At 36.5% G+C, this 26,694-nt stretch overlaps 1 protein-coding gene across 2 annotated transcripts in view; it reads right to left on the reverse strand.

Annotated features, from left to right (window-relative positions):
• Positions 1–426: 426 nt before the first annotated feature.
• The window catches only part of fign (fidgetin), a 41,108-nt gene continuing 14,840 nt past the window's right edge, over positions 427–26,694 (reverse strand). For both annotated transcript variants that reach the window (XM_038289782.1, XM_038289781.1), the window contains one exon: positions 427–7,595. In XM_038289782.1, coding sequence (XP_038145710.1) covers positions 5,365–7,587 — 2,223 coding nt within the window. In that variant the 5' untranslated portion in view covers positions 7,588–7,595 and the 3' untranslated portion in view covers positions 427–5,364. The remainder of the gene's footprint in view (positions 7,596–26,694) is intronic.

Here is a 26,694-nt window from a genome sequence, read left to right on the forward strand (position 1 = left end):
TTGCCTGCCCCTTTGAACTGTGTTTGCTTCTGTGGATATTGAACTGGATTTGGACTCGGAACTTCCCCTGGATTCCCCCTTGGATACCTTTGCTGGATTTACGGACTCCCCCCTCGTCAAGACCCGGACCGAACCTAGGATTTCCCCAGCACGGACTCTCTCCTCTCCTGAAACCGGACTGAGCCCAACCGAGCCTTCTTGTAGCCAGGTTAGTGACCAAGTTCCTTACTCAAACATCTGCCTGCCCCCACTGGTCACTAACCACCACTCTGTCTATAGGAGCTGCCTGTCGCTGAGCCTGATCGTTCTTCCCGGGAGTCCGTGCCGCCCTCTCTCTTAAATAAAGACTGTTAACGTTTCACTGACCTGTTTGCGGGTTGTCTTTGGGTCCATCCATCTCCACTACAGTAATCCATTACAATTTGTGATTTTCAAGTCATACATTTTTTTTAAAACCTTTGCATTTGAGCCGTGGCACCTTATTCTTATCACATAGTCTGAATCTTATCAGGAAAAGTGAATACATAAATTCGTTATACAGTAGCTACAAACAGGGAGTTGTACTTGATCTTGCTTTCTGAAAGTCAGATTGCTGAAAAGGGAATTAGAGCCAAAATAGTTGGAAATATAATAAAACAAATAAAATCATTCAAATAATTACAACTCAATTTCCATTTATATGGAGACTAGCAATTTAAAAAAAAACTTTTCTTAATGATTTAGGAAAAACCCCAAATTATTACAAAACAGATTCACTATGGTTTAAGTTTGTATGGTAGTAGATAGTGGGGCAAAGTGGCAATGTGGATGCACACTGATGAACTGGTGAGCCAGAGAAACCGTTTCACTTTGGTTCCAGTTTCATATTAACAACAGTTAACCTTTACATAAAAAACAACAACAAACAAACCAGCTTTGATCGTTAAATTGGTGCCATGGGATATTATCCAATGGATGATAGAAAGGACTTTCAAATTAATTACCCTTTTACACACATACAGTATAGGCACTCGGTTCCCACACATATGTCTCTACATGTTTAAACTAATAATAATCATTCCACAAATCACCAACCGTTGTGCAGTTCTGACCATAATGCAGCAAACATATTAGAACTTGAGTACAAACAAAGAATTACACATAATGGAAAAATAGAGTCAAGTATCACTCTGGATAAATTAACAACTTTCTGTGTGCTATTGTCTTGGAAACTCCTCAAATGTCCAGACCTTGAAAAGTTATTAGTTCCAAACAATCATACAATGCTAAATTTTTGATTTAAAATAATATGTGATAAAGCATCAAGAAGTATTGTATTAAGTGACCTTCTTTAAAAAAAAAAAAAAAAAAAGCTTGTTAATCTGCAGTTTCTGTACAAATACCCTGTCAGTGCTCTCCTCTTATCTGGCATGGTTCAGTGTGCAAGTGCTCTGCTCACAATATAATACATTCAATATTTTAAGTTGCCAATTAAACTCTAAGACTGACTCATACATTGTTGGAAATGTACTATGGAAATTTAGCAAGATATTGGCAGCAAACAGTGTAAAAACACAGCAACAGTTTAAAGTAACTGGAAAAAAGTTGTATTCCATACAAATAATATGTAGGATTAGAATATAAGAAATGCAACTAAATTAATGACTTTGAGATATAATAAAAACACTTTTGTGTAAACTTCTATTGAAATACCATAGGACAGAAAGTATGCACGCACAGAAACACTCAGGTTTCTGAAACATCTCCACTTGACATTGCAGATTCAGGGTTCAAACAAGGTACAGCAATGAAATGTGGCACTGAATATAAGCTGATTAAAAAAAAAAAAAAACTTGTCCAAAGGCAAAGGCAGACTGTTTCATCGTCAGTGGTATTGCCCTTTAAGTGCATCATGTGGTGAAAAACTTAGAAAAATATAAAGGATAGATTAAACACAAAATCCTGTTTCTGTTCATTTAGCATCATTATAAAACAAGATGGAAAAGTTGTGACATTAAGATGTAATGGTGAATTCATCTTTAAAAGATAAATGCAACAAGGTAACACAACAAAACTTACACTGTACATAAGCCTTGGGGTTTAATAAATCATAAACTGCCAATGGGGGGTACTGGGGTGGTCAATTGTCTCTCAATCTTAAGATATTTGTTTGAACTTATTAAATTTCTTGGCACAAAATGAACCCATCAATCTATAAACTGGGGTCTAAATAACAAGATTGGTGGTTTATTTTCCTGTAAATTAAGGTTTCCGACTTTGTTGCCAGCATTGAATTACAAAAAAACTTGATTAAAAAGTAAATGTATAATCCCCCACTATATATGCCGACACTGTGATACTATCCCAACACAATGAGGCAAGCCATTAGTTGTACCAAGTTATATATAAAAAGGTTCAATATTATAAACAAATTGATTTTTAAGTTTGAAAATAAACCATTATCTAATCACTACAGAATCCCTTATGTTTTGACCTTTTTAAAAATCCTAATGTGTTTAATGATACAGTTTTAAACGTACAGTAAACCCAATGTTTGTCATGCATAGTGTTGTACTACAAGCTTGTAAAGTGTATATCACAAACACATTCCTGAGATTTCAAATAGGAAAAAGAATTTATGGATAACTTGTCTAATAAATGACTGCAGGGATATGTTTTAGGAATAACTTTGCAACTAAAAGCATCTGCCAAATTTAGTAATGTGCAAAAAGCCTTAAAATAATTTCACCGCATACTGCAATAGCATGTTTTAACAAAACTGTTTCAAAAATATATTGTGATATAATCATATTGTTTGCAATAATTTGTGTCCCTTAAAAATTCTACTAAAATATACTTCATCTAATTGAGTCATTTTAAAGGAGTTTAGGAGGCTTTAATAAGTAATTCATGACTTTGATTTTAAATAGGACATGACACAGAGATCAATTCCTCAAATTCAATGCTCAGAATTGGAAAGATATTGGAGCATGTGCAGAAACCCAAGCTTAAAAACGTACACAATAACAAGGTGCTTAGCTTGCTGTGTCTGACCTGAATAAATAGAGCACTGGCTGATAGCAATGTATCTTTGACAAAACAAAAAATAAATACATACGACGTCACCACAACATCCCCACTGTTGAGTGTGGTGGAGCGTCTCATGCTATTCTTTTTCAAAGGTTAGGGGTAAGTGTCTGATATCCCTGAAAGCAGATAACTGCTTGAATAGAATTTTGATGTGGTCTGATGTCTTTGATCCAACATATTCTTTTCCAAATTATTTATTTTGCCCTTCATCAACCTTTTTTTTTTATATACATCAGACCTGAAGAGAGGAGAACAGAGAACTCTAGAAGAGAGGACACAGCACTCTGTAATAATTGGCCCTGGAGAAGACTTAGGGCCTGACCTTCAAAGAAATCCAAATACTGTAAGGAGCACTGAATTGGCTGGACAAAAAAAAATGCATATGCATGTTGCTTGTGATTTACAAAGACTGCATGGGCAAAGTAAAAAACATGTAAACAGGTTAAGTTGTGTGCGACTAGCAGTTTGAGGGTGGCAATAATGGAGTTAACAATGGTTATTAAAAAAAAGGAAATAACTATATATATATATACATATCTCAAATTGTGACATATAAAGTTAGAAAAATTATAAAAATATTAAAAGTAAGAACATTTCACTTCCTTCCTCCAAAGCCCTAGGACCAAGAAGGAGCTAGGGTCAGGTTTACAGTGATATACGCTTTAAAATCACTTGGATTTACCTCGACAAACAAATCAAAACACCCACTTTACCCCGAATATTGCCAAATAGAGCAGGCCAGTAATTTAATTCATTCAATGTTCTAAAAAAGTGAAATGAATGTTTTTGCAAGGAACCTCTAAAAGAACAATGAGTGGGGGAAAAATTCCCCCCTACCACAAGTTAGTATGCACATTTTTAAGTTCCCTCTCTTTGTCTCTTTACAGAACCTGTGATTTTTGTTATTTGGTTACTCTTAATATTCTTTTGCTTTTTTATAAAGATGCTACAATATTCAAGTACAGTCATGGTGTTTTTCACTTTGGTGTAATTGCATAAACCTAGTATTCCTTTTTAATTAATTTGAGCTTGCCAGGCCAGACATTTTTTACCAACAAATATTTTGTTTCTTGCCATCCAATATGTTCGCAAATGCCCACAATCTCCATCAACTGGCACTGTACCAATGTCTCTCTTGTCGGCACTAAAACAAACAATTTTGCATGAGTTTGCAACTGACTTAAAAGCATGTTAAACATAGATGCAAAAACTTTACCCTCAATCCTGTTTAGTTGTAATACATCGCTTCGCCAATGGTAAGTATATCAATTGACTATTATCCTCCATAAATTTTCCAATGCAGAAAAAAGAAAGTAAGTCTCTGCCCACTGTTTTTTTGCACACGCAAATTGCTATGCAGCCTTGTGCTAAGATCAGTTTTGCAAGTGCTTACAAGTTTTGAATACATGCAAAGATCAGGCCCTAGGTCTTTTTCTTTTGGCAAAAGAGGTTTAAAAGGTTAAAAACGCAAGGGCATCTATAAAAGCGGTGTTGATGTTTTTTTAAAAAGAAAAGTATTTTTAGTCCTTAAATAATGTACTGAAAATATATGCTGAGCTTTTCTAAATATTTCAGGATGGTTATTTAGCTACTGCAGTTAAATATGAATTTATTTTAAAGCTTTTTACACAAACTTACCCCTGGTGTCAATACTTCAACATCAATTGATACCACCTTGTAATGTTTTGTATGTAGACCAACCCAAACAAGCCCAGTACATTGATTAAATGTAACTCTAGAAGGCAATGAAAACAAATAAATGTAAAATATATATGTGACAGTTTTACTATAATTAAATAACCTACATGCACACATGAAACCTGTGCCAGGAAATGAGGCTCAAGGGAAATTCTGCCAATTAATTTAATTCAGCTGAAATTAACCACAACATTTTACAGAGATCACAAAACAGACACAGCTGAACAACACTGCTGTAATAGAAAAGGTTTTTTTCACATTGTAAAGCTTGTTTTTATATTAGCACGTATCACCAATGAAGATTGTGAGGCAAAAAAAAAACTTAAACAGCACCATCTCAGGCACTTGATTGCAACTAAATCTCAAAATCAGCATTATACCTATATATATTTGTATATATCTATATACAAAAAAGTGGGACATCCCTTTGAAGTTAGTTTTGAGCATGGATGTAGCATTGTATGATGTCCAGATTGTGTCCAAAGCTCTACATAAAATGTTGATGTCACCACTGTTTTTTTGTTGTTTAAAAAAGACCAAACTTTTTATTTATACTTAACACAGTAAAGTAAGGAAATTGTGTCCATTTGGTCCCCTTTACTGACTACAACCAAACATTTTATTCCACTCGGTGTATACATCTAGCTCTTTCTGTGATATGCTAGGCTGGAATTTGCAAAATATATTTTCAAAGTCTTGGTATGCGACAGGTCTAATCTGACTGGGATGGATGCTGGGATGTTCAGCCCCAGGAATGCCATGAAGAGAGCCAACCATAGCCTCTTGACACAGCTGGACTACATCCAGCCCTGAAAATCCCTCTGTCCTTTGAACGAGTAATGATATTTCTTTGTCACTGAGACAATAGTTGTGCTGTGAGAGAAGTTGGCTGATTATCTGATGGCGTGCACTCCCATCAGGCAAAGGGATGAGCAAACGCCTCGTAAAGTACCTCCGTAGGGTGTCAGGGATCTCTTCTGGCTTACTTGTGGAGCAGACCACAAGAACGTGGTCCTCTGCAGAGGTCAGAATACCATCGAGCTGGATGAGTAGCTCAGCCTTTAGGTGATTTACTGGGCTCTCTTCGGTTAGTTGGGCAGACAGCAGCAGGTCCACATCACTGATTAGGACTACTGCTGGTTGACGACAGCGTGCTACAAGGAAAGAAGCTTGGATGATCTTGTCCCCTTCTCCAAGCCACTTTGTGACCAGTGCTGAGCCACTCAGCCGCAAAAAAGCAGCCCCCAGCTGGCTGGCCATGCAGCGAGCCAGCAGTGATTTGCCAGTTCCCTGAGGTCCAAATAAGAGCAGGCTCCGCGGTAATGTGGCAAGTCCGCTAAACATGTCAGGTCTCAAAATAGGCCACAGTATTTCCTCTTTAATAGTTGCTTTGGCCATATCTAGACCTGCAATGTCAGTCCAGTCTACCGGAGAACCCTGCTGAAGGATTTCGGTGTTAACCAATTCTACCAGACTGGAATCACTGTTCTTAAGTTGTTCCTCTGCAGCCTGGATGGATGAGGTAGCCGTTCCTATATCAGGCCCTGAAAGGGAGTGGGGGATGTGCTGTCTGTGCTCTTCAGTTTGCTCGCCCATGATTGGAGACCCGAATTTGCTGTATGGCTCCCCAGTTCTTAGATCTCCTGCAGAGTTTTTGGTTGATCCATAAGATGGAGGAGTCAGTGCTCTGCTGGAGTGCAAGTTAAATTTTCTTTGCTGATCAGAGGAAATTTGCTGTTTTGTTGGTTTAAAAGCTAAAGATGATGGCTCTGTGTTTCTTTCAAAGCCAGTGCCCCTGTTTGAGTCGGAGATGCTGGTGTCTGCTACTCTGTACATAGGGCTCTGTGAGGAACGCTGTTGGTTGTAGCTGAAATTAGCGTAGCTTGTGTCCACATCTCCATGTCCGCTCATGTAGAAAGCTTTCCGTTTTAATGAGTTAGATGAGCTACCATTTAAAGGTGTAGGTGTGATTGGTGTGTGACTATGAGACTGGTAGGTATAACCGGGCAGAGTGGAAGGAGGTATTGGAGTGGGTGCTGCAATACCAGATGGCAGATAAGCCGAGGGTGGTGGTGCTCCCCCAGGGCTATAACCAGGACACGCAGCGGTCTGTGAAGCATACCCTGTTGGAGGATAACTATAGTTGGGAAGGTTAGGAGATCCAGCATTGTAGCTTGGCACTAAAGTAGGCGGAGGTGGTGGTGGTTGTAGGAGCCCAGCACTTTGCAGAGGAGAGGGGTGAGGGGAGGGGAGGGCTGGGGTGCTCTGGCTACTGTAGCTAGAATGCAGGTAAGAGCCATTGTAACTGGCATTATATTCCTGAGAGGGGAGGCCCGAGTGAAGAGTGGTGGCTGGGTGACTCCCACAGTTACTGCTGGAGTAGCTAGGCTCAGACAAGCTGCTTGCCACCCCTGGAGAGCTTCCTATGCTCGCAGACACGTCTGTAGGGGGGAGGGCTGCTGTCATTCCAGCTTTGCTCACAGATATAACATCTGGAGCACAGTTCATTGGGTAAATCCCCTCCTGCCAGGACTCATTCTCCGACTTTCTTCCATTCACGAGTCCACTGGTGCTATCCGAGTAGGAGCACAGCAGGGCTCTTTCATTTGGGCCTTCTAGGATCCCAGAGTACTTTTCTGCATATTTCTTGAGCAGATTGGAGGCAGTCAGCGCAGAGATGTCATCGTTTGCCCACGCATACTGGTATGTTCGCTGTAAGTGCCCCCTGTAGGCCTCCACTTTGTGAGCTGGAGAGCGGGTAGTAGATGAGATGTCAAAGTGTTGTTCTGCCCATTGTGTGTGCTCCGGGGTCCACTGCATCTTTAGACCTAGACAGTAGGAAAAGGATGAAATATGTTAAAGTTTATGTCTTTATTTATTTAACAATAGCCAGAGATTCAAATGTAAAAAAAAAAATACCATAAATAATTATTTATTAAACAAAATATTAAACCTAATATCTATTATATAACCAAAATGTTTTTAACTCATAACACAAAAAAAACCATTATTCAAGACCTGCAGTTATTACATTTGTTGGAGTTTCATCTTTGTTATTTTAATACTGATCAATAGATTTACACAATTAGGTACAGCTCATATAGAGACCACTGTCTCATTTATGTCTGTTAAATTCAACCAAAAACTAATTTCTGAACTCTTTGAATAAGTGTTTTGTTTAAAGATGGTAATGAACTTGTAATCCTGTGTTGTTTGAGGTCTGACATTACTGCATCATTTTTATTCTGCAAATATAGCCATAAGAATACAATATCATTTTTGGGTAATAGGAGAAAACTGGCAATTATAAATAGATTGAAATATAATAACAAGTAGAACAGCACAAAAATTCAGAAAAAAAAAAAAAAAAAAAAATATATATATATATATATATATATATATATATATATATATATATATATATATATATTTATATATATATATATATATATATATATATATATATATATATATATATATATATATATATATATATATATATATATTAAACATCCTGATTGGGCACCTTTTTTGTTGAGCATTTTACTGTACAAAATCATTTTTATTCAACTTGGTAGTAGTTCAACTTGGTCACCGTTTTTTTTCTCACTGAAAGTAATATCAAAGATTTTAGGGTGGCTTGCTCAGAGTTCTGATTTAAATCTAATAATCTCAACAGGGAACTAACAATTACAGTAATGATAAAGAGGCATTCTAACCAGACTTGGAGGTCAAAATCAAGGACAATGGGAATATCTAACATAACTGACCAGCAATCATAAGAAATTTCAGATTTTTCTTTTGATCATTTGAAAGGTAAAATGTTGCTTATATGAAAAAGATCAAAAATCTAAAGCTGTGTGATTTTTTTTATTTTGGGCTTGGTTGGATTATATTATTTTTTCTAATCAAAGCCAGCTACAATTGTTTAGATATTTAATAGGTCTTTTAATTATCAATATAAGTATGTACTGATAAGAAAATGATAAAAAAAAAAATTATATTTTCCAATATTTAAAATATTTAACAATAAGAGGTATTGGAGTATATGAAATGAAAAAAGCTAACTCTACGGAAGACTAGCTAGATGGTCAGCAGTCGGATATTGGACCCAACACCTGGTTACCATGGAATAATCTACCCAATGCAGAGCAGAGTGACACAGACATTGTAGGTCAGTCTATAATCCAACTCTCATCTGAGGCATTCTGAGACAGTTTCAGATCTGCTTGGAGGAGAGCAGCAAAGCAATCTTCCTTGGCAGCGCTCTGTTGCTTTCATCACACAAAGCCCTCAGCCCAGCATGTATTACATCCACATCGCGTCTGCTCGCTGCTTCCCACCCGACAGAGTAAGGAGGGGGAAAAAGAAAAACATGCTTCACTTGTCTTTTTCTCCGCAGCTTCACTCATCTTCTCTGTGAGGCCTTAAAGGGTTTGAATGACAGAAATAATCAAGTTAAATCCTAAAGTTAATCTGCAAATACAAATCTTTGTCTAACTGTGCTTCTTTATTCTGGGATGATGAAGAAATCCTCTGGACCCTCTCAGTATGAAGTCCAAAGAAGATTAATACTCAAAACAACTTTAAATAGTGAGCCTTGTGTATCTCTCATCAGAATTAAGCTGTATAAGATAAACTCAGTAACATGAGAGAAGATGGTGCAGCCATGTGCCTTTCTTTGTTTTGCTGACATTACACCGCTATAATTTATACGTCAGTGGGTAAAGCAGATATCACAGGATGCAAACTGAAAAACAGCTAGTGTCCAGAGGCAGACTATAATCGCAGTTTCTCTGTGAATTCCCTTCTGATTTCCTCCCAGCCATTTGCCAACCAGCCACACTAGACACCAGCAGCTAATTAGCAGGATGATGCTGCACTAATTGTGTTAATTTACAAGGTTTTAGTCAAAGAGATCTGTGCTGTGCTACACATGGTTGTCAACCATCCAAGCTAATGACTGAAGGGGAAAAAAAGTCCTGAGGCAATAAGCTTGCTGTGAACAAGGTGATCAAATATCATCTGAAAACCCTACTTGAAAGTGACTAAATAAAATAGTTTAAAAAATATCCCAATATTTAAAACAAAGGTATTGCTATTTTACATGGATTTTCAATACATTAACGGTTCAAAGACAAACATACTGTTTATGTGTCTTTATCAGAGCTGTACCAATTAAGACTTTTGCTTGCCGACACAGATTTCAAGTTTTCTTTAAGGGATTATCAACTGCTTCCCATTTCTACAGATTTCATTTAGGTATTTTAAGGAGTGTAAAACAAAAAAAGATATAATGAAAAAGATAGATTATGCAATCTATCCATCAGTAGATGTTTTTATTTAATGGAACAAGTGCATGCTTTTGACTTTTTTTTACGTGTGTGTGTGTTGATCACAATAAAGTTACATTTTCAGTTGAAAATCAGTCAGTTTGGTGGATTAAAGAGCCAATGAGGAGAAACGGACCGACACTGTGGCTGACTAATTGTTTTTTTTTTTTTTACTATATATATATATATGGAATATATATATATATATATATATATATATATATATATATATTGGAAATGCTTATCTTAAATGAAAAGCTATTCTTTAAAAAATATCTGACTGTTATATAATATTTACTACACCACACTGTCCCTCATTCTTTTAGAAAGACTGGAAACTGGGAAAAAAAAAGGTTCTTGCAATTAAATGCGAATTGAGGAAATAGCAATGAGTGCTGTGTTGTCTGCCAAGAATCTAAAGCCGTTGTGACACTGCAGCAAGAGTAGCGGGATAATGGATTTTGTAAAAATCATTCAGCTGAGTTCCTTAACACTCAAGGCCCATTTTGTCAATAGCAAAATTGCACACAGCTCACACCGAGAGAGATTCTTCTATTACGGCAAATCCTCTCTGAACAATTTGCCACTTTGGACAAATCAAAGAGGAGGTACTCACAAAGTGTACTTGAGCTCACTAAGCATCAGGTGTTTTAGATAAAATAGAGAAAATCCAAGACAGTATAATTGCACTGGACACTTAAGAACAAATTTGCACCCTCTGATAACATAAAAAAAGTATATTTAGGCTGAGCAAAAATAATCCATTTAGTGTTAATTAACTATGATATTTTGTATGCTCTGTAGACACTCTACTAATGTACATAATTAACTTTTTTCTATCACTATGCAAAGAGGGAAAATTATACTTGAGATTGACTGCATGGGAATTACTCACTTTATATACCTTTAAATAACATATGTGCGTTCATTGAAAAAGAGGTTTTAAATTCTAACAGGACTTTCCTGGTTAAATAAAAGTAAAATAAATAAACAAAAAAATGTAGATACAAATGGATAAGTGTACCTAAACACAAACAGTAGTCTATTACTTTGTTACTATGTTTAAATGTTGCCCTTTATTCTATATTTTCTTAAAAAGGAAAAAGAAAACACGTCTACAGGTTCCTTTAATCCTTCCAAGAAATGGTATAATTGGACACTGTTAAACAGGAGGAATGTTTTCACATCGCCCCAGGACACAAGCTCAAGTTCCACTGATCAGCCATTAACAATAAAAGGGCCTTTGTTACAGTCATTATTTTGTCAATTCTTAGGTCTATTTAAAGGTCTTGAAAAGATTCTGAGAAGTTTAGTTCACCAAATGTTTTAGCCAAATTTGTCAAAATTTTAGAGGCTTCAAAGTCTGTTAAACTATCTTCTGCTTTATGTGAAATCTAAAAAAGATGTACTTGCAGTTTTCAACATTGAGAAATATTGCTAAATTTCAAGATATCTTTGTATTTGTATATAACATTAAAATAGAATGAATATAAATCCTTGGAAGTTAAAAGTAAAATGATTTATCGTTATATCTACTGCTGCCACAATGTTTGCATGTGGATTATTGCACCAAATTATTTATATGGTTTCATTTACCTCTTTTATTTTAATACATACTGGAAAATAGGAAAATTTAAGATTGCATATTGCATATAATTTTTACCCTTTTCAATTAATTTTTATTTAATCAAACTTAAAGGCGGTATCAGTTGTCAAACTGATAATCAGACAGGTAGTTTTCTAGAAGGGTTGTACTGTAGCCTATCATACAGTCATGGGAATATCACTTTGGGCAAAAACAGTACAGCAAAATAAAACATTTGGAAAAACCAGTAATTTATGACTTAATTATAAATAAGTTCTGCATTACTATAAAATAAATGGTGATTTTTTTTTTTTTTTTTTACAATGCTACAGAAACTGTCTAACAAAGGTATGTTGGTAAGAGGTTGCATTGATATGAAGCAAAGTTGTCTTATTGCAGAAACAGCAGTGACGGATGACACAGGTTGAGCTTTCTCAGTAAACCTCATTTGGTTAGGAAGTGATTCATTAAATTGTTTTCTATTGTGTCTGATAACTATCTAAAGTGAGAGTCATATTGTCATGACATTTACTTTCATTAATACATGCACACTGCATGTTTTTCTTTCACTCTGAACTCCTAAACGTGTTATCTAAAAGGATTTTTGTAACTTGAAATATTTATTAGATTCAAACCTAGATTTTGTGTGAAATAGGGAATCACCCTTCTACACAAAGTTGACCATGTAGGCACAGAAAGAGGTGGGGTGGAGGAAGGCATCTATATACTTCAGACAGCTAGAAAACAAAAAAAATTAAGAACCTTCAACCATTTTTTCTGGAATCTCAATAAATGGACTATAACATTTAGGAAAGACAAGAAATAAACTTTTAAGAACATCATTTGGCTTTGATATCTGTACACTAATCTCTAAATCAAAGCAGATTGTGATAAACTACTGCACTTAAATGCTTCATAGTTCAATAAAATAAAAAAAGGCATCATGCAATTGATAATGCAGTGGTATCAATTAACGTAGAGTTTAATTTCTGCTTGAGTGGCTGTTGAAAAAACAAGGATGCTGACCTTCTTGGTAACTATTAATTTGGTAAGCCCTATAGGCCGTTTTTAAGCAAACAGGACTGGGGCTTCGACTCTGTCCATCCAATTTCCTAGTGCGTAAATTGGACCACCGCTTGCACAATTCTCTATTCATTACAGTGCTCCTGAAAGGAAGCACAGAGGTGGCAGAGTGGTTTTCTTTTCCCCTTTCCCTTGTGCATGTGAGCATGGTTTGTGTGTAGTAGCGAGCAAGGGGGGAAGAGAGAAATAGAATGGAGGCTAAATTCCTTCCAGGAGGTTCCCGAACATAAAGAGATGGACCTTCCTTTTCGTTCTGATGCTCTGGGTGGGGATGGGTGGAGGGTGGGGGGAGTAAAATGCTGTGGTAATTGAAACACAGCCTAATCAGACTCATTACCATTTTTACCAATTTGCACCACCAAAGATGCTTATTAGGTAACTGTGTTTAATAAGCTTCTCTTTAGAAAACTCGCTGTAATGAGCTCTTTAAAGTCAGACTTGAGCGTGATTACACACTGAAAGTGTTTTTGCAAAGCTAAAGCAGGCGGGTACATTAAACCATGTAGGATGTCATAATTAAGCAGAACAATCTCTGCGCTTCACACCAACAATAGCTGCTGCTAAACCACTAGAGATGCTGAAAAGTATTTATCATTAACGATCATTACAATTCAAGGATTTTAAGCACTGGATATAAACATAATTATGGAAAAGCTTGCTTTTAGTCAGCATAGACAGAGCTTTTTGCTTGATGAGCATGTAAATATAGCTGACAGCCAGCAATTATGTTTATAAATAAAACACACTCATGCTTATATTCACATTCACAAGGGATACTCAGAGTAGGGGTGGGAAGAAACGCTAATACAATGTGAAATGGTAATCGGCACAGCTACGGACAGTCATTCATCTTACATATCAAGTTAAGATAATTTAAACTCAATTTAGATCTCCGTGTGGCAGTAATTCCAATCTTTGGAAAGCAGGGTGCCATTTAACCCCTCATTTAGGAAAGATATGTCTCCCTCTGTTACCGTCTTTTCCAGGGCTTCTGTCCACACATTTCACAGCTTGGCCAACCAGGGCAGCAAATTACATCTCCTCTCTAACATTTTTTAGGCTCAATTGATCTAAGCAGAAGATATTCTCATCAAGGGTGTAAAAAAAAAAAAAAGCATGTTTTTAAGTTGAAAGATGAAGAAAAAAACTCCTGATGTTAAGACTTATTGTTTTACTACTACAATGACAAATGCAGAGGGTAGAAAAGATTTTCGTAGACCAGATACAAAGTTGGTTTCTTTTTTTAATTTGTTAAGGGAGGTTTAATGACTAACTCAAACACATTTGATCTAAAGGGGATTAAGATACCAGTAGCCAACACCCCCCCCCCCCCAAATTAGAAGAAAAAGTTTAGAATCAATTTGACTAATATATGCAAATCGTGCAATTTCACAATTTCAGACAATCTGTGAATGTCAGACACTGTTAACACTGTTGAAGAAGCCCTGTCCCCAATATTCTTTAATATTTATTTCTTGTAGAAGGCTTTGTCTTTATTGTTTCAAATGGTACTGTTGAGAATTGAATATTTAGCTTATAAATAACTGACTGTTGTTTGTAGGGAAGATTTAGAGACAAATGACAGCTGGGCCACAGACGGATATAGTTCATGAAGCCAAAGTCTAAATGTGGGAGACAAACATACAGTTCCCATCAAATTCACAGTTTTTCAGTAATGGCACGGACTATAAAGAATTATTGTTCAGATCTAAGTAAAGACATTTCTAAAACTTATAAGAGAAAGGCCTGTTAATTTTTATTGGTCCATAAATTAGTTAAATAGGTTCTGCATTCTTTCCCTCCTTTTTTTTCATATATATTCTGTAGGAAAGCGTTCTGCAGTGACATGCATGGTGGACCTTGACACTGCTGCACCCGTTAAAGCAAACAGTCATTTGATGCACAATCCCAAAGTCAACAGCTCCTGTTTTTCACTATAGGTAAGATTTACCAAAGGTATTATGCTTCCCTATGTAAAACTCCTCCCTCAGATCCTCACCCCTTGACCAAAGACTAAAAACAGTGTTGCATGTTCTAAAAAGCTTCATAGTTTCTAGAGACGTATTTTGGTCTTTGTGTTACATCAGAACTTGTAATTTCTGGTGTCAAATATCCATTTAGCTTAATTCTTTATCATACAATTTTGGTGTAATTCTTGGTTCCTAAAGTTAAGTAGCTTTACGTGAAGTAGAATATCCTGTTGTACGCTCACTTTGCTAATCTAAAACTAAATGCTTAAAAAATGTAAATACATTAAACACTTTAAACCAAAAACTATTTACCTTCAAACAAATCTCATTACCTGCTTTCATCAACAAAAACTCCTGACAGCAACCAAAGCAATGCAAAGCAAGAAATCTCTAAGTAAAGGAAATCCTTCCAATAGATTAATCAAAGCAATAAACCTCGAGGGCTTATTGGTTTACAGATGTTTTACAACAGCAGGGCACTGTGCGAAGCAGATAAAATGGTCATCCTACATATTTCTCATAAAATGAAAATAAATAAATAAAAATGTTAAAAATTTGTTGGTGATAATCAATTTATTGAATAAATCGCATTACATATTACTTTCATTTAAATATTAAAATCCTGTACCCATTCAGGTTTAAACATGCAACAATGTCTCATTGAACAGGAGAAAAATGTTACTAGTAATGGAGCCTTTTGCACATCTTTGAACTCAACAGCGTGGTTGTGCTGTAGGTTGTGAAGGTTGGATGTGTTACTTTGGGTAATCCCGACAGTTTTCAGACAAACTATGCATTTCGTGTTATTTTGCTGAATATCTGTGGCGTAATTTTGGTGCAACCAAACTGAGCATGCAGCGTCAACAATATGCATTGTTTAAGCTTGCACACCGTCACTCAAAACTGGCCTACTGTGCTTTCAACTCTGACAATGCGCTCTCGACCTTTTCTCTGCACGCTCAGTTTAGTCTCTGCTCTCGCTCGGCTCCACAGGATTAACTGATGTAATTTAATTTACAGCTGTGTTAGACACTTCTTCTAACACAGACTATTGCATCACATTTATGTCAAAACCTCTAAGAGCAAAATAAACATACTCCCAAGTATATTAAACTACTTTCACTCATGAGTTCATCAACTATCGCACAAAACAATCCCACATACACAAGGAACTGCGACTTCGGAGTAATAAACTAGCTCCGATCGTGATCTCACAAGTTTCTGTGCGGCGCCCTGGCTCGTGGATTACTGTGCTCTCGAAAGTACCTCTATGGTCAGGATGATTTTCTGCTCACGCAAAGCAAAATGTGTTTTGACAGGTGGGGCGAAGACATACCTCTTTTGTGATACTTCTCGTGATTGCCCCATGCAGGCAAGATCAACAGGAAGTGAAGTCCTGATTAATGTTTTTTGTTGGGGAAATACTGGGAATTCCGCTAAACCCACGTACCACAAATGTTGTAGCGAGCTCCGCCAACCTTCAGCCAACCCATGTTCAATGCTAACTGAGGCAAAGAGTTAGTTCCCCCAAATTTTTCAATATATGGCCCTGGTGCAGAAAACACCCCAAAAAGCACAATGCTACCAGCCCCATGCCTCAAAGTAGCGACGGTGTTTTTGGGATGGACCATGGTAGTCATCATTCTTCTTTCTCTAAATATGGTTAGTGGAATTACGACCAAAAAGTTCTGTTTTGGTCTCATCTGACGACATAACTTTCTCCCATGACTCCTCTGTATCATCCAAATGGTCATTGGCAAACTTAACACGGACCTTGACATGTGCTGCTTTAAGCAGGGGAACCTTCCATGCCATTCATGATTTCAAACCATGATGTCTTACTAATAGTAACCTTGGAAAACGGTGGTCCCATGTCTGATGCAATGTATCTGCTCAGACTGTACTTCCAAAAACCACACATTGGACTCAGTGCCAGTAGATGGCACTGAAAATGAAGAACTCCCTCGTTTGCACATGCACAGTAAGGTTCAGTTAAATTGGCTTGTAGACACCTGTAATTCTGCTTCAACAACAGGATTTAATCACAACACCTTAAGAGTGCCGCCTAAATTTCCAACATGTTTCATTTTCTCCCGACCTTACGATTCCTGATCGGGAGGTGGTCGTGAGAGGCTAATCGCCCCTTGTTACCCCCTGTATGCTAGGGTTGCAGGACACATGATGAGGCTGAAACTTGCCCTGATGCAAAGAAATTCTTGCACAACTGGAGAATCGGCCCAAAAAGAGGACATTGAGGGTCAAAATTCTAGCTGAAAGACGGATGTTCAAATACTTATTTGCAGCTGTAGCATATAAATAAATAGTTAAAAAATCATATATTGTAATTTCTGGATTTCTTAAAGATTATATCTCCCAGAGTGGACATGCCCCTGCGATGACAATTTCAGATTCCACCATGATTTCTAAATAGGAGAACTTGCAGAAAAGTAGGTTGTTCAAATTCTTATTTTCCTCAATGTAGCTTAAGAATAGCAGAATTTCACGATTGCTTCACTGCGTTTGTCCATATACTTTAGCTACAGGATGTTCCTGAAAGAGACAAACATTAAGTAACTCTCAAATCTAAAGGTATTTTAAAGCGATACATTTTTTCCCCTTAAATTGCTCAGATGGCTCTGACTGTGTAAAGACATTAACCTCTATACTCTTCATAAAGGTATTACTCAAGGCCTCCTGTCATATAATTTCCCCTCTGAAAATACCCTGTAAATTGTTATTAGGTGGGTTTCATTTAAAATGATTGCAAAGGCGATAAACACTTTGTGAGGTACTATATCTGTAGTTTTACTTATGTCAGTGAGGACATAACATTAAAAATATACTGAATTTCCTGTAATTGTAAAAAAAAAAAAAAAAAAGATGTTTTACAACCATAAAGTTGGTTGATGGTTTTAAACTTTTTTTTAATTTTTTTTAAAGCAGCATGAAGTAAAAAATTTTCCCTTACTTTATCCTCCTCTAAGTCCCTGTGATTGTAATCCAAGTTTTTATAAGATGATTGCGGGTTCTGTCACCAAAAAAAAAAAAAAAACACACCTGCAACTTTCTTTTCCACTGACCTTGGGGTAGTTTCATGGTTCTGTTCCTGTGGTAACCACACACCTTGCACTGAGCTGTCCACAGATGATTCTAGAACAGTTTTTTTTCTTATTATTATTAGTTTGCAGATTTATGATGAACTTTGCAGTTTACTTTTGAGTAGAAAACTGAAAGAGGAAAGGAAGATAATATGTGAATTTGATTGGGACAGGCCTTTTTTGGGTTAAGTCGTTTACTCCATGGGGATACCTCAAACATAAACAAGGGAAAACTGCAAAACTGATGCAGACTAGTTACTGGACATATCTGGTAATCTCTGTTTTTGTTACTTTTGTGACCTAAGATGATCGATTTTTAGCTTACTGCTATGAAACATGGATACTCTGAATCACCTTATGAGAGGAATAAAAAAACATATGGTTTATATGAGAAGCAGAATTACATTTTACTGATTAGTGGAAAAGTTATTAGCACCAAAAACGCTGTTCTACACTGGTTTACATTACAATACTACCACCCTCTTCACGCATTTGTTTGTGATATTCATCTTTCAGCTACCTAGAGATTGACAGGGCTGTAGCAGCTGGGTGCATGGCTCATGGGGGGCAGTCAGTGTTTACAACAGTGTTACTTTCAAAATGTCCTGTTGTGGGAGCACAGAATTATTTTGAGCACCTTTGTTGTATCTCAGAGTTGGGATCAACAGGTTCAGACCTGTACAAAAGGAAACTAATAACAAAAAAAACAACTACCATCTGAATTTTTATAAATTGAACTAAATTTCACATTTTAGATGTTCTTCATCTTTTAACAATATTATGTGAAATGTTTGAGATAAAAAAAATAAATAGTTTTATAAAAGCATATAAAAGCAGGGGGCGACAGTGGTGTCGGATGTAGGAGTTTGCCTTGCAATCGAAGGGTTGACGGTTCAAGTCCCCGCTTCTGGCTTTCAGTGTCCTTGTGTCCTTGGGCAAGACCCTTTAACTGCATTGCCTACTGATGGTGGTCAGAGGGCCTGTTGGCGCCAGTGTATGGCAGCCTCACTTCTGTCAGTGATCCCCAAGGCAGCTGTTGGTACAACATAGTTTGCCACCATTAGTGTGTGAATGACTGAATGTAGTGTAAAGCACTTTGGACAAGTCTCCTGACTTGAAAAAGCGCTATAAAATTACAGGCCATTTACCATGTAAAGGAGAAAGCATTTTTTCCCCCTATTGTTTATGATTAATGACAAAATGGTTACCATGCTTTATAGTGTATATGTGTTGATATATAGAATAGTACTCTAAATCATTTTTAATTCTGTTGGTAACAAATTTTCCTTTTCCTTTAGAATGAATAGTGTGTTCAAATTGATACAGCTTAATACAGCTTACTAAGGGGATTGCTGTCATCTAGATGGAGAAATAAAAAAATAATGTAGACAACAGCAATAAGAAATTTACAAGACCATATATATTTCTACATCTACTATTCTCTTAGGAAAAACGTATTACTTTTCATTATTTTCAGTATAGAAATAATTTACTTTATTATACAATTTTTTGTCCAGTTTGTAATTTTTTCCAAAGGGCAACAAAATACATAATTTGTTTTTAAGATAATAGGCTGCGTTTTGCTTTGGACTAAGGGCCAAATGGGAGAATAATTATCCTTAATAAGGGTTAAGAAAATAAGTGAAGAGAGATATTTTCTTGTTAAATGTTCTTTTTTTTTTCTCGTCCCATTGGTTTTTGTGCCAAAGCTGTGATAAGCTCTACTGGCTTTAAAGAATCTTGAATCTCTCATTTTACCAACTAATACAGTGAATTCTGAGGTTGAGCTGTCATTTCTTTTTCTCAGTGAAGCTCATTAAACCATGACTCTTTAGGCCAAAAGGCCTCTGAGGAAACATCTTCCATTACTGCAATAAGTACACTTAAATCTACACACATACTCAAAAAGGGGACCAACACACATAGGGCCGGATTTATCAAGATCCAATGTTGCGTGCAGTAATTTGCGCTCGCAAACTGGAATTTTGCGCGAGGGGCTGAACCATGGTTTGTTTAAATTATGGTTTTGCGCGTTTTGTGGTTTGCGGCAAAGTAGTTTGTGCAAACTAGAGCATTAAGAAATTTTACAGTGACACCCCCAACCCCCCCAAAAAAAAAAAAAAAAAAAAAAATATATATATATATATATATATATATATATATATATATATATATATATATATATATATATATATATATATATATATATATATATATATATATATATATATATATATAAACTTTGGCAACCTTTATTCCCTAAGGTGGTATGTGGCTGAATTTCTACTTCACTGCAGTAAAAAAAAACAAAAAAAAACAGGTGTTTTGTATTGGCCTGTAGAAAAATGCACATACCAAATGGCTCACAATGGGACTGTGGATGAGATGACTGCACGTACGCATCCCCGCAGCATTGGCATGTTGCTCCACAGGCGAGGAGGTCGGGGTTCTCTGGTAGGGCGTCAGGGCGACATGGCATTTAGAACGTCGGACAGCACTTCTGAAAAACGAGTTTGGGAGATCCCAGCTCTCGCTGCAACCGTACGCTGGAATGACCCAGATGCAAAAAAGTGCAACGTTGCAAGAGTTTTGTGATATCTGGTATTGCGTGGGTCCTCCTTGTGGTTGGCTCCAAATCCATTCGGAGTTCCCCCAACAGCTCCAAAATGGCAATGCTGGATAAACGATATGTTTTGATGATCGTTTCCTCGTTCATTCCAAAAATATTCACACGGAGTGAAAAAATTAGTTCTCTGCGTCTCCTTGCTTCATTTCCATGTCTCCTTCTTGCGACAATAACCGCTGCCATGTGTGCGCAATTACGCATACAGACCATTTGCACCTTCTTTTGAAACGTGTTAAATATAGAGTCAGATACCGTTAGCAAAATTGCTTTTAGGTTTGATAAATGACTTTGCGAGTGCTAAATTAATATATTTACATGTTCTCCTCCCACAAGACGCACTTTTGCGTGTAAACGCCCCATATTGCATATTCATTGCAGAAAAAGTACTAAATGGATAAGAGACGCTATTTAGCGCGTTTTAAAGACCAAATCCTTTTAGCACGCTGTTGATAGATCAGTTTGTACATTTTTTAGCGTGCGCAGTGAAATAGCTCACGTTTTTATACACGCAAACCTTTGATAGATCCGGCCCATACAGTGGAATGCAAAAACTGGTTTAATTCAAGTCAACTCCAGGAGACGGCCTCCATAGTGCTCTACATTGCATAGTACTGATGGATATTCAATTGGCTTGCTAGTTAAAAGAACACACTTGTGTATCACAAGTAGTTGGTAAAACAACTTAAACGTTACACCACAAATACAGAAGCTATAACTTTGTAAGCTAGATCTATGTACGGGTTCATTGTCCAAAAACCACTTACTAATGTCATCCCAAAAGCTAATCTCCCCAAAGGGAGAGGAGAACAACACCTTTACTTGTAAAGTCATTTCAAATTCCACACTAGCTGGCCCTCTGGAAAAACACAAATTATCCTGCTCACTGGACCAGCTCACAGCTGTGATTAATTCCAACCATTAGGCTTTATAACTACAATAACCCGATTAAAAGAACACAGTGGCATTATAAAAATATGTCATAATTCACAGTAGTGAGAAAATCAATCTTTTAATAGTTTAAGAGCTCCTCAACTTGAACAACAAACTTTATCTAATCACTGCCAAGCCTATTTGTTGTATTAACTTCTCCCTCTGTTAAGTGGAGAAAAAAAACAGTATGCTATTTGAGATCCTCAAATAGTAGTTCATGTATTTACTTTCCTGTACTAATTCCTTGCTATTCCATGAGAGACTTTAATAGTTTATTCTATTTCCTTTGCACTAACGCATATATCGAGGATATTTGTTGTTTTTACCACAGATCCATTAAACTGAATATATTTTGAAGCTTAACCCTTATTGTATATACCAAAGTAGGCAACAATAGGATGTTTATCTGTAACCGCTATCAGAAAAATTGTGAAGCCTTCTGTAGTTTCAGCTGCAAAGCCTCAAAGAAGGTCACTTTTGCAACACAGGCCAGACAAAAGGTGAAATGAGACAACTGGAGCAATCTTAGGTCAATATGAAATAGAAATCTCTCAGCTATACTGTAATAAAGTTACTGAAGTGAAGTAGTGAAGCCATAAAGGGGAACTTTTACAGGAAAAGAGCTGTCGAGGAGATTGGTTCACCCACTGGCAAACAATGCCTTCAAACAGCTAAGCTGGCATGGAGACCACAGCACCAAGAAGCTAAAAAAGTCATCTTCACTTTTATGAAGAGGTTTGATTTTAAGATCAAATCTAAAGTTCCTTTGAATGTGGGAAAAGCTTGCACTAAAAAAATGTCTTAATCAATTTCTTAAAGTGTGTTAATATTACATTCAAGATGTATAAAAAAATCTCTTAAACAATGTGATGCTTATTGTTAGATTAAATATCCTGACTGCTTTAGATGTTATGTGAATACACATAATATTTTTGCACATTTGGAATGATAACACACTACAGTATTACACTGTATACTTACATAAGTGCACCTTACTGGTTGTGTTTTTGGCAAAGACTAAAATATTATTTGTTAAATAAGTCACTTGAAATCTGGAGTCCATGATCTACCGGTAATACATTTTTATATACATCTAAACTGAAATAAATGAAAAATTAAGAGAGCATTGAATTACCTAGAACTGACAGGCCATTTACTACTAAACTATAAACATTGGAGGTTGTAACTACTATAGAAAAATTATCTATTAAAATTTGCAGCATTTGCTGGACTATAATGATAGTGCTTACAAAGAGGTAAACATGTTAAATTGGTGACCTGTGATGTTATTATTATTGTCTTGTTGCTGCATTTATCTTGTCAGGGAAAACTAATCCTGAGTCAATTAAAAGTAAGGATTGTGGAAACCCTGTATAAAATAACTATGTATAATGATTGTCTAGAAAAGTCACATTATATTAATAGTATTATCTTGTATAAACATACCGTGACTAAAATTAAACTAAAGTTATTAATTTGAGACACTGACTTCTGTCTTGTGATTTATCTTAAGTTTTTAACCTGTCAAGTTTTTTTTTTTTTTTTTTTTTTAACATTACAATTTATATTTTTCCAAGCACACAACAGTTTAAAGCAAAGTTTGATTTGAAAAGAATGTGCAAGAAGGATTGAAAAGCATGTTAACACAGTAATGTATGCTTGAGTTCACTATCTGACCCATGCATATACACACCAGGAACCTGTAAACTTAAAAAATAATGAATTACAAAAAACATTTAAAAAACAAACATGTTTCATTGATATATATATATATATATACAAAAACGAATATTAGGAACTATATTTATCAAACATTACACTGGGCAAGTAAAAATTATTTCTGGGCAAATGAAATGTGAAAGTCACTTGCCCAAAGGGCAAGTGGTCAACCCCTGTATGTTATTTGTTATTTATATCATAGCAAGATTGACAAACAAACTTTAAGTGTACAAAAAAATTACTAATACAATGCTATCAGGGACACGAAGTACAGGATCAAAGTCTACAATACAGGAAAGACCCATAATAGACAGAAGATCCAGAACTTCTAACCAACTTTCAAATGTACTTGTTTGCTGTCAACTCTACAGTGTTATGGTGTTGCATCAAATTCCGTATTCTTCACACATTTATGGAACATGCTGTCCAGGACTAAGATAAACATCTAAAGCAGTTCAGTCCCTCCTTGCAAGCTTGGCAATACCAGCAGTCTAATTGCACATCAGAAGTTAGACTCTCAAGGAAGAGATTGTTTTTCAAACCTGTTGGAATGAAGACAAATCTCACTACATTCTGGTTTTTACCTGTTCCACTTCTTAGCTGCTTATAATTCTTCTACTGGTGTATTGTTTCTTATTCACTGTATATGTGAACAACAATATTTTTTTGTAATCAAAATGGCAACAAAAAAATACTTCCTGGAGATTGGTTTCTTATAAGATAGGGTCAAAAGGACGCTCCCAATATGTATTCCCCTTTAAAACTCCTTGTGGAGCCCAGGTTTTCCGCTGCCTGAATAATGTTGTGTCCACCTCTCTTAATTTCACCTGACCGATGCAGCCAGACTACAAAAGGTTTGAGGTTTTCTGCTGGAATTTGTATCAGATGCATGTGTTAACAGCTTTACTAAAGACACTTGGAGTTTGCGTGACGCCACTGGTTAAATAAAAGCATATTAGATAGACTCGTTATTGATCAAAATACATGAACTGCAAACCCAGCAATTCTATTCAAATGCTACTGTAGACCATACAATGAAGTGACAGACAGACAAAGAGCCTTCCTACATCAATTTATGTTGTAGTGCAAATATACAAAAAAATTATCAGCAATAAAGGTACACCATGCATTGAATGCTTTGCGCACATGTTTCAGTTGGTTTAGCAAAAGGGTAACAGCTCAGCATCCGAGCTGGAAATTAGTTTGTCACTTGGATTACTTCAAACTTCTCTATTTGTCTATTTTACACAAAGATTTTATATACATTAGGGTAGGTAATATGTATCTGAAGATTTTGTATTAAGATTCTGCATTAGCAAATATGTTATGGGAAACAACTTTATTAATTTACATATTCATTTATTTTACCCACTGTATATTTTCCTCATATTACAAAACCCTTCTAGCTAATTAATTGTATCTAATTAAAGCAAAACAGACTGTTTATTTGGTTTATGTGAGTATACCTAAGATCCTGAATGTCTACCTCTGGTCCAGTTGTACATTTTATTAAAGTCCCATTTAACAGTTTCACATGATGTACAGCAGTAGATAAAAGACTTGATCAAATCACTCAGTAGATTTTTGTGTTTTGATTCATCTGGAATACATTTCCCCTTGCAAGTCTCAATGCATCTACACCTACTGTATTTTAAGTTGACCAGGTTTAACCTTGAAAACAGTCTCTACATTACTGTTTATAAGCAAACCTTGAAGTTTTATTGCAATGGAAGCAGAGTAAATCATCAGTGTTTTAAACCTTTAGTGTGTTTGTATGTCCTCAGAAGCAGAAACACAGTGCTGTCACTCGTGGAGGCTAAGCGTAATTTCACCTTAGAGACATACCGTACTATTGTGCATAGTGTTGTACTGTGATTTGAGGTCAGTGAGACAGATGAAACACTGTTGCAACAATTAAGAAGGCACACAGAATCAGATACTTTAAGTTTCCTCTGCGTAAATCCCTCCTGAACAAGGAAAATACGTTATGATAAAGAGGCACCCGAAAGCCGACATGACCAACAAGAGAAGTAAGACTGAACCAACTAAAAGACAGGAGAAAATTGACTTATTTCTTCTAAACATTTCATTTTAAAGACTTGATGATTCAGGGGGTATTCTGATTTAATTTTATCAGGAGCCCATCGTTGTTTTAAAGGAAAAGTCCGGTCAGCAAGGAATAACCAATGGATCATTATCTATACCTAAAACAAATACATTTGAGGCGATTTAATGAATTTAGTCTTAATCAAAAGAAGAAAATTAAAACAATATTTTTCGTAGTGATCACTGAGTCCGGGAGTGGCCATTTTTGGCCAAATATAGTAACACCTCACTCCTCACACCTTCCGGCAGTGATGTCACGGTGAGGTAAGCCTAGCGCCATTCTCCCCGCTTTACAAGCAAAGTCAATGGGAACTAATATAAACGCCTGCAATCAACAACAAATATTTAAGATTTCGAGAGGACTTCATCATTGAAATTCGTAAAAGTGGGAAAAAAAATAGTTATTTCACCCTTCCAATTCATGATACACCACAGACGGGTTACTGCGGTGCTGGTCGTTGGATTGCCAACTTGAAGAGGAAGGATTTGCCATCCAACTTTCAGTAAGAGGAAAAGCACATCATTAATCCGTTACTCTCTGCTTCGCATAGTGCACTGGTCGTCCCCATCATGGATAATAGCGCGTTGTGACAAACACCAGATAGAGCACTGGGGCTTGCTCAACAGCCAATACCGCACCGTGACGTCACAAACCGGTGGGTGGCAGTAGTGTTCTTTGACAAACATGGATGTTTTCAGTAAAGCACATTCAAATGAAATTACTCTTTAGCATAAAAAATAAGCATTTACCATTTATTGAAAAGTATGTAATAATTTTATATTTAAAGTACTTTCAAAAGTTTGTATTTTAAAATTGACCAGACTTTTACAGAGTGTCGGCTCTGGAGATCGAACCGAGTACTTGCAACCTTCTCAGAGCACAAGCGCACTGCAATAACCACTAGGCCAACACTCTCAAAATGTGTTTTATCAATTTTTTTCATCAATTACTAATTAAACTTTGTGTTTTGACTAGTGCTGTCAAAATTATCGCGTTATTAACGCGTTAACGCGAGGCCATTTTAACGGCGATAATTTTTTTAACGTGAGATTAACGCTATGTGGTTTTATGGTACAATTTTCCAAGTGCATCCCGCTGCAGCCTGCAGGAAGGCGGGGCTATTTTCCCCCAGTCTATGCATTTCTCATAGGCTTCGAGAGCGGACCTCCTCAAGGGAAAAAGACGCTCATACACTGGGTGACGCTAGTGCCTTTTCTTTACGCCCCACCACCAACAAACAAGTTGAGTGTCTGGTAACTAGTAGCAACCTGAAATACGCTGAGAAAACAGATTACTGAGGTGAAACGGAATCTGCTACGGCACGCTTGCTGTCAGTGTACGCAACAGGTCGGTATCGGGTGTGTGTGTGTGTGTGTGTGTGTGTGTGTGTGTGTGTGTGTGTGTGGGGGTGGGTGGGTGGGCGTTTGCTTGTGTGTGTGTTCTCATTTTTGTTAAGAGGCTGAAAAGTAACTTTCT

Source organism: Cyprinodon tularosa, unplaced genomic scaffold, assembly GCF_016077235.1.
Source record: "Cyprinodon tularosa strain WSP-4 unplaced genomic scaffold, ASM1607723v1 ctg271, whole genome shotgun sequence".
Lineage (NCBI taxonomy): Eukaryota > Metazoa > Chordata > Actinopteri > Cyprinodontiformes > Cyprinodontidae > Cyprinodon > Cyprinodon tularosa.